Source organism: Berghia stephanieae, chromosome 5, assembly GCF_034508935.2.
Source record: "Berghia stephanieae isolate SIO BIC M18660-M18661 chromosome 5, UCSD_Bste_1.3, whole genome shotgun sequence".
NCBI lineage: Eukaryota > Metazoa > Mollusca > Gastropoda > Nudibranchia > Aeolidiidae > Berghia > Berghia stephanieae.
The window spans coordinates 56,432,177-56,442,176 of NC_088364.1; the positions used below are offsets into that span (position 1 = coordinate 56,432,177).

Below are 10,000 nucleotides of genomic sequence, written 5' to 3' on the forward strand. Positions count from 1 at the left end.
ATGCACTCTAACACAAGTGTCAATCATTTGCATTAGCAAGATTCCTAATGTGCAGGAAAATTAAGAAGAAGAACAAGAAAAACAGGAGTAGATATTTGTGACTGTTGGCTAAGAAATCATATTGATATGGCTGATTGATTAAAAAAAAAGATTTTAATGAATTACAAAAATCTAAATATTGTTACATCCTGAGGTTTCATTAAGAGTACTTAAATTGCACATATATTTTTATATCAATATATTAGCTTAATATAACTGTGTAAAATATTGTACAGAGCTTGAATTGATAAATAACTGATTTTTCTAATCTTACAACTTTCATAAGTGATATATTCAGTCCTTGAAAGCGGCTCATTAAATAGTCAGATATAAAGACTATAAAACCATTGAACATGTAACCCAAAATAATAGCTTGAAATGAACATTTACTAAAAACAACAGTTTATAACAAAGGAAATCTTGTTCAAATGAAGAAAAATATATTTTGCTATAATTAGAAAACAACCATAATGTTTATCTGAAAGAATGTACAGTAAGATTCTAGGAAGTGAGTTCAAAAACAGCTTTATGCATTAGACTCTCGGACAATTTTCTTGGATGTCTCAAATGAGTAATCTATTGGTTATAAATAACTATTTATATTTACTTATTGAGGAACTGGATCGAAATGAATTTCAGGCGATGGCATGGATTGCCCAACTCGGAATTGAAGATTACATCAGCTGAACCTTTAGCCGTCATCATTCTATTTACCTGTACACTATTACAAATAGCTATCCTTTGCATTCGCAATATTCCTTCTGTGCCCGGCGATTCCGACGAAGAAGAGGAAGCAAGAGAAGAGCAAGAAAGGGAAGAAAGAGTAGACCAAGAAAGAGAAGAGCAAGAATAAAGAATTCGGAGTTTTTTTCTGTAAAGATAATTTTTATATGATCGATTGAGTTCGAAAACGATTGATCAATCGCAAAATTTCTAAATATTGCTATAGACTGAAGTGTCAGTGAAAGTACTTAAATAACACATACATTTAGATGTCACTATAATAACCTAATGTAACTTCATAAATTATTTTATTGAGGATAAATGAGTGGGAAAAGTGATAAATTTAGTCATTGAAAATGAGTAATTGCCTTTGATAACAAGATATAGAGACTATAAAAACATTGAACGTGTAACCCAAATTATTAGTTTGAAACAAAGTCAGAGCAAAATTTTATACCAAATAAAATCTTCAGTTCCGATGAAGAAAATTTTATTTTGCGACAATGAGATTATAGCCATAGCGTTTATCTGAAAGAATATACAGTAAGATACTGGAAAGTGAGTCTTAAACAAGCTTTCACATTCGATTCTTTTTAAAACAATTTTGGTGGATGGCGTTTAGTAATTAGTTGGATATGATTATTTGAACGAATGATTTCTATTTTAAAATAAGTTATAAGAATCGGAAACATTCTAAACATTGCTATATCCCGAGGTTTCATTTTAAGTATTTGAATTGCACATACATTTAGATATCAATATATTGACATCACCTAACGGCGTAACTTATTTTATAGAGGACAAATTGATAAACAAGTGTTTTCTCTAACATTAAAACTTTCAAAAGTGATTAATTCAGTCATTGATAACTTCTCATTGACTTAAATAACTATATTTTGAGACCAAAAAACTTAAACCGTGTAGCCAAAACTATCGTCTGGAAAATCAGTCAGATCAAAATTTTATATGCATAGAAAATCCTCAATTTCGATGAAAAAAATATATTTCGCTATAATGAGAACACAACCATAGTGTTTATCTGAAAGGAATATACAGTAAGATTCTGGAAAGTGAGTCAAAACAAGCTTTATACAGTTTATTATTTCAGACAATTTTGGTGGATGGCACAAAATAGTAATCAATTGGAGATGATTGATTATTTATATATTGAGGTTGAGGATGGGAAGGAGCTTTAAAATCGATTCAGATGAAATTACATACCTCTTTATAATTGAACCTATAGCCGTCATCATGCTATTTGCCTGTACAGTAATACAAATGGCTGTCATTTGCTCTCGCCAGATAGATGAAGAGGACGAAGAGGAAGCAAGAGAAAGAGAAGCGCAAGAAGCAGCGGAAAGAGAAGCGCAAGAAGCAGCGGAAAGAGAAGCGCAAGAAGCAGAGCAAGGAGAAGAGCAAGGAGAAGAGCAAAAGTAAACTGTTGGGAGTTCCTGTTGTGAGAATAATATTAAACAATATATTGATTATAAGTTTTAGTAAATAACAAATACTATAAATATTGATATATCTTGAGGTTTGAGTGAAATTTCTTAAGTTGCACATACATTCGGATAATAATATAATATACATAATATAACTGCACAATATATTTTTTCAGAGCTTAATACAATGTGTATTATTTTCCTTTTAAGACTTAAGATTTAACTTTGAAACGTAATCATCTAATGCTGGGAACATAAAATTGTGCTGGAAGATTTGGAAGACAAATTGATTTGCATCATGAAGAGATCTCTGTTATAACTCATGTCTGAGGTTTTGTGTTATTCTTAACGGGAACAAGGTGAACATGGTACATTACTATTGGTATGACTATGATTACAGTGATGAAGGACATGGTGGAAATTACTCTGGAAATTTCACTGAAGCTATCAGCGTTGAAGCTCATTTAATAACACAAGCCGCCGTCGGAGTTCTGCTAATTATTACGACCATTGAAATGCTTATCTTATGCATGACATGCTGTCCCTTTAGTGATGACGATTACGACGAGGAAGAGTTTCAATAAAAATTGGAAAACTCTCAGTGGTTGATACGTTTAGATGTAAGTCTGGCTTTATAGTCACTATCTCTTGGAGGTTGTTGAAAAATGTTTGTTGCTCTTTTGTCGATGACGATTACGATTGGTTAAATAATTGATTTCACTCTTGTGATTTTGTAAACATATAAAAGTTAACAGTGACTTAACAAAAAAGTTTACAATTGAAGTGGAAAATATATTGAAATTATTCATGTCAATCTGTTCAAAATGTTTTAAATCAAGAATTCAAAGAATACCTCATTCATCTTGTGAAGAAAAACTTTTAAGACGTATTAAAAGTAAAAATCAGTGGTATCATATAAATTAACATTTAATTGCTAACTAGATTGTCACATTTTCAGACATCTGGTTAATTTTATGTTAAGAAATATAATTATGATTTCGAAGGATATAAAATGATGGTGTAAGTTGACAATTCATCATGTTTAGTATTGTGTGTTCTACTTAATTTGCTTTAATTGAGCATATTTACTTTGTAATTTAATGACGAACTTAAGAGATACTAGGAACAAAATGAAAAAATGACATGGTGCTGATATACGTACTGGCAACAATACAGTATAGTATTATTATTGTTATTACTTCATACGTTAGATCGTCACTCCTCAAAACTCTAAGCTGTCAGAAATTATCAAATCATAAGATTCGTTTAAATCGACAGAATTTATATATATAGTAGTAGTAAGTAAGTAATATATATATATACATTTATTTATATATATATCTATATATATCTATATATATGTATCTATATATATTATTATAGTAAGAAAATTCACGAAAATGGATGATTGGTCAAATTCTGGCGGCGGTTTGCGTGGGGCACCATCGGGTGATGTAGGATTCGAAAGGATTGTAGTCGCAGCCATAGTCATTGTAATGATCATTACTCTCATGGAAATGATCATCGGTTGCCTGGTTATGATTTCTGAAGTCGAAGTCGACGATATAGAATATGAGTAAATATTTGAGAATTTTTGCTGTGAATAGAGTGTAAAAGCGATCGTTTGGCTTGGCTCGTTCTTTTTAAAAGCAAAAAATAATGTTATATGGTATTGACAATAGTTATTTGGGAGGTATGGGTAAAGATACACAAGTCACCGATTGATTTAGATAGAAAAATGTTACCTAAACACCTTTAGGCATCATACTATTGCAGGGTATCAAATTGGGGACTCACTGTTTTCCAATGTTTTGATTTTTGTGGGTTATTTCAAAAGTGACATATTTAATTTATGGAAATTACTTATGAACAAATAACCAAATTATCAGCTTTAAGTAGACATTTGAAAGATTTCTTTTAAGTTATAGTTTAACATTGATACACAACGATGTGTTTTTAATTTGCGAGATAATATCGGACTATAAGAATTACAATGAGGTTAAAACACCTAAAATATAACCATTTGTATAACCTTAGAATTTTAGGATAAGTATATATCGGATTCCTATTCTGGCATCAAGGAAAGGTTTCAATATTTCATGTAGCTTAGCTCTCTTAATATCGAAACCTGAAGTTAATAAAATTTTGATTGAAGGGTTTGTGAGACAAACTATATAGTGATTCTTGATATATTTTCAAAGCTTTTAGAGAGGGATTGTGCAATTCCAAAGAGGAACACAGTGAAAATGTTTAAGTTCTATTGGTATTTTGACGTCGATGAAGGGCACAGTGGAAATTCCTCTGAATTTTTCCACGATCCAATCAATGATTCACCATCATCGTTGCCTACACATGTTGCCATAGGCGTTCTGCTAATTATTACAGTTATTGAAGTTTGGTACTTAGCAAGGACCTGTTGCCCATTTAGTGATGATGAAGAGGAAGAGTTTTAGTGGAATCAGAAAACTTTCCCGGCAGACAAATTTTGAGAGTTTAATTTTGGAGAATATTCGACAACACACTATTTTCTTAAAGTCATTGAGATTTTAAAGGGTTTCAATATGCCATATGCTATCATAGAATATATTTCAGGACCATAAAGTTATTCTGTTGAAGGAAATCATAACGCATATCGAATTCTAATCTTACTTCGTCTTAGACACAAATCATGCATATTGCAACCGTTGTTGTGCTGTTCAAAATTAAAGAATTAGAAACAATTTACATTTTTATGGGCGAGTGACTCGATTATGGTGACTATAATGATTTGTGAATGAATTGGCCTTACTCTTCTGGGTTTGTAAATACATTAGACTTAATGGTTTCCTAGCGAAGAGTCACCAGTGAAATAACAATCAATAAACTGTTCAATGGCAATTGCTGAAAATCTATGAATTTAAAAAGCCTAATTTGAAGAGGAGTTCAGTATATGATGTGCTGTCATAGAATATAATTCAGGATCAATAAGCTATTCCCTGGAAAGAAATCGTAAAGGATGTCATGTCGGATTTTTATTCGGATTCGTTTTTGGTAAAGGTCACGCCTATTGTTGCCATTCCAGACCATTAACAATCACATTAGTAGAAACACTGTACCTATATATGGGCATGTGGATCTATATTGTTGCCGAAGGTGAATTGTGAAAGACTTAGTCTCGCTCTCACAATGTTGGTTTCTTAGCAACAATGTTAACAATGACGTGATAATATTGCAAGATTTAAGTCAGTTTACTATTAAAGAGACATAGCAAATAGAGATAGAATGCCCTAGGTATCTTGAATGAACAATAATTGAACATTTAACCGTAAGGATCCGTTTTCATCTGATCTATTTAATTATTTTGATTTAACCAATTAGATTATTATATTTTCAGCCACCCCTTTTGTTTTATTTTGAAAAAAATATCACTGCGGCTTCAAGGGATACAAATTAATGATGTAAGTTGTACAGACTCGACAACTCAAAACCTATCTTTACCTTTTCCATTTTATTTAGTTGAAAAAGTCCACTTGTAATTAAACTCATAACAGGCGGTGTTTGATTTTACTCTACCGTGGAGTACAAAAGATTCTGATGGTTTTACAATACAGTGCTATGGCGATCAATCCAGTCCTCAAATTCCCATTCTCACTCATGTATTGTCACGACATGCCCGTCATAATGTAACATTGCATAAGATGCTCTGCGCTATCCAGACCCTTACCACAACTAGTGAAAACGGGCGAAACTGCAATACTCCACTGTTGCAGGGTTCCTGATAATAGACATGTTTTAAGTCGACCTCCATTTTGTATTCTTCGTCTTCCTCCTAAGGTCAGGGAGCTAAGAACATGGTCTGACTTCATTCGTTTTGAACTTTATACACCATCCATTATGCATCTGAAAGAAGTTAACTTTTTATTATCTCTAATTTGTAAAGGGTAGACCGCGTGATTGTCTCCCGCCAAAGGTAGAGAAGCTGGATTTGGGTAGTGATGATTGCCTTCCTGACAATATGTGCATTGACTTGCGGAATTTGTCTACCTTCTCGACGTTCCTGCTTCTGATCCATACGGGGCTTTGTGCTCCGCTGCGGGCTAACTCAACGCCAAGGCGGGTGTACCCAGGAGAGCCTGGTCGACACTCCAAATCGATCCCACAAATTTCTCAGCAGACGAGTAATGCCTCCGAGATGCGTTCTGCTGGTAAGACTGCGGTCCAGCGTGACCCCCCCCCCCCAGGTATTTTGGATAAGTGTCATTGGGAAATTATTTATTCCCGACATTCAGTTTTCGGGTACGCTCCATAGCGCTTAGGTTGAACGCGGTGGCTACAGTTTCTGAAGTTTTCATGTTGAGTTGTCACTTGTCAAAGTAGGATTGAAGTTTGGGCCAATCCGATGCTCTGGTGAGCGAGGATGTTGCCGTCTGTGTATCCCAGCTGTATGGAAAATGAATTGGGTGTCGCTCATGTAAATGCGAGCGCTAAACAAATACTCTGAGTGACACCATTCCCTATATTTTCGAGTTGTTAAAGCACACGAAGCATCGCTGCGTTTAATAGGTTGTTAAAAAGTATCTTGCCAGGGTGGCAAAACCCTAGTCGTTAATCCTCACATCGTAGTTACTGCACCCTTGTTGAAAGCGATAAGATATCAAGTCAGATTAGGGTAAACTTAAACACGCCTTTGGAGAGTCGTTAGAGACTAACAAATCTGATTTCATTGTCTTTCCTGTGACATATTATGTTTAGGACTATGACTTTCTATGCAATCAGTTGATGTTGTAAGTGCCAAAATCCATTATCGCCGCAGTCATCACTGCAAATATTGCACAATACTTATTTTAGCTCGATTTGCCTAATATTGGAGTTAGTAGGTTGGGTTTTTTTTAGTAGGAATAAGAAAATGTTTTGATAGATATCCAACGTGTCGATTCTACATGCCTATCTAACTCTTAAAATATGATTAAAAATAATTCTAGTCAATACAGTTCTTCTGTCCATTAAAACATTGTTTCAAAGTTAACAATCACAACACGAAAAATAGACATCAAACTTTAGTATTTCTTTTATCGAATATTGATCCCATAATTGCTAAATCGACATATTGACTTCATGAAAATAAGTTATTGAAAGCAAATTTAAACAAAACCCATTGGTAAAAAATAGAACAAATAACAAATATAGCAATATAGCATATGCATTTATAAAGTAAAAACAAAATTCATAATCAATTCCTTATTTCCATTCCTTTTTCCATCTCTAATTGTTGTCATCTTAAATTTCAACCAAACAAAAGTTCAGTGCCATTCTTTTCTTCAGCAAAATTAAAATTAAATGCCATATATTCTTCAGCAAAAGTAAAATTGATGCAGGTAATGAGAGTGGATTAATGTTATTGCGGTAGAAGGCAAGATTGTGAGACCTCAGCAGCCCTCGGATTTGAGTGACATGGATTTAAATGACATGTCTTTCTTCAACTGGCCTAATTTATTGTGACATACCAAGCCCAAGATGCCAATGTTGCAATATTTATCATCGTCATTGTTTAAACATAAGAGACCCTATATTATATCTGTGTTTATGAAACACACAATATAAGCAACATAGAAATGGCGATTCATAATCCTAAGTGATTTATCCAGAAAACGCTAATACTACAAAACGTGACACAAATTACCAAGAAAAAAGTATTCAACTTTTGGTGTGAGCAATAAGTATTATCCAAGTAATAATGGGAGCAATAAATATAACCTCTTGTTTCCATTCAAGTCGTTGTGAATGCATAGATTTGCTGTTTTACATTGATATGCAAAATATGACTATCAACCTTATAGAGATATCAAATTCTATAGTTCAGGTGTATTAAAATGGATGATTCATGTCTGCCAGGAATATTCTTGACATCGGAATTGTAACGGCACATGCGTTTTTAAAAAGTGATTTACAAGAATCAAAGGTGACGTTAATTTTATTGTGCCCTACCCACCGTGAGATATTGATTATAACCATAGTTTTAACTTCGCTTATCTTTTATGAAGTATTCAGTGTGACTTCGATTTTTTAAAGACAAAAATATTCCGAAAAAGTGATGTGAAGAAAGATATCCTAATCAAAACTTTCATTATGGTATCAGTAGCCATGATTGTCGTTATCTGTACAACAACTCTAGAATTTGTTGTCATGTATTACACATGGACATAAGAATAATGCTTGAATTATAACTGAAGTTATATGAGCCATAATGATTGAGTATAATAGTTTTTGTTATAGACTTTTCTGAACTTCTATAAGTCTCTCAATACAACCCACCTGGAATGCATTCGGTGCTACAGTGATAAGTGAATAAAATGACCAATCTGTCTTAGGACTGTGACCAACTACTCAAACTTTGAAAAGGCGATTGCTTAGGCGAATAAATGCCTTAATAAAAAGAATGACTTTATCGTATAACAAAAAAACAAAAAACGACAACAATAAAACAACTTCAACATTATGAACTGTTTTGATAGTTATCCCTTTTACAGCTCTTATGTTATAAAAAATACGAAATTGCTTCATTAAAGTAACACTAGATCGTCGATATTAATGACGTGAAAGAACGTTTGTCAACCATTCAAAACATCGAGCTTTTTTGTATTCCAGACACGAAAAATAACAGGGAATTTCAAATTTCAGCTGTCATGCTCGAAACATTTATAGCAATGGTTGTTATCTTATCGTTTACACTATTAGAGTCTGCGATACTTTGTTATTATAAAACTGACTCCAGGGACCGGGAAATCTTTTAAAATTCAACAAACATTTTGCTACAGGTTAAGGTACAGATAAGACAAACTGAGCGGACACGCACAAAAACTACCCGGATACCAGCCAACAAAATGCCACCCAGCGTTGCCATGGGGATATTGTTTATCATCACCATTCTCGAGAGTGTCGTGGTGTGTGCTCAAACATTCTGTGAGAGCAGCGACGAAGGTGATTCATGAAAGCTTATACATTTGATAAAATCAAATGATAACCCTAAACTCTCGTTATGTGAATGGATTTGTTGTAGATCAACAGAGCAATGATTGTTGAGGCATGTACTTTATACATATGAACTCTCTCTTTTCCTCTCTTTCACTTGTGGAATCGTATAAATCACCTGTGATTATTTCATCGTATAACACAAGAGTTTAAATTATATTCCAGTCATGCTACAAACGTATATAGCAATATTTTCGACTCTTTGGATAACAGTTAGTGAGTGGGCTCTACTTGTTTAAAACCAATTGTGATTGTGTGACATTTAATACAGAGGCACAAGTCCTGTTGTATTGAAATGGGTTGCGCCACTTTACTTTGGAATATTATGCTGTTTCAGATGATATTATATTCAATCTCTCAGTGCGGACGTTTCTACCCAAACATTAAATCACCCTTAGTATTTCATAATCATGTTTTTCAACGTTGGTTTTGAACATTTCACTGAAAAATAATATGGCTTAATAAAGGTAAATTTTACTTTATCATAAAAGGACAAACATCAAGGATGTTGCTAGATCGTACAATTTGATTTTACGAGAACTTTAATAAAACGCATTCGAAGCTGTTCCTCTCTTCAAAACTCATCAATCAATGGTTCTCCTAAAATTATTTATTTCAAATGATTTTATTCTAAACCTTTTTGGAGTGACGTCAAACCATGGTTTTCCAATCCCATAAAATCACACCTTTATTTTATGACCCTTTTTGTTATAATGTTTTAAACCTTCAAAGAAATTAGATTGTTGAAATGGAAACAAAAATGAAGGAAATCAGAGAACTGAAAATTA

The 10,000-nt window shown here is 33.2% G+C and overlaps 2 protein-coding genes across 3 annotated transcripts in view; both read left to right on the forward strand.

The window, feature by feature from the left end:
• The window catches only part of LOC144973263 (uncharacterized), a 20,840-nt gene extending 18,748 nt beyond the window's left edge, over nt 1-2,092 (forward strand). Inside the window, exon 4 of the mRNA XM_078915509.1 lies at nt 2,065-2,092. Coding sequence (XP_078771635.1) covers nt 2,065-2,068 — 4 coding nt within the window. The 3' untranslated portion in view covers nt 2,069-2,092. The remainder of the gene's footprint in view (nt 1-2,064) is intronic.
• Nucleotides 1-10,000, forward strand: part of LOC144973262 (transmembrane channel-like protein 7) — a 40,388-nt gene that overhangs the window by 1,964 nt on the left and 28,424 nt on the right. The window contains exons 2-3 of one of the 2 annotated variants that reach the window (XM_078915507.1): nt 2,381-2,824; nt 8,225-10,000. The exon at nt 8,225-10,000 is cut by the window's right edge and continues 2,158 nt beyond it. The gene's annotated coding sequence lies outside the window, so the exon portion shown is untranslated. Of the gene's footprint in view, nt 1-2,380; nt 2,825-7,955 lie in introns of those variants that run through there. The other variant, XM_078915508.1, reaches the window with a different exon arrangement.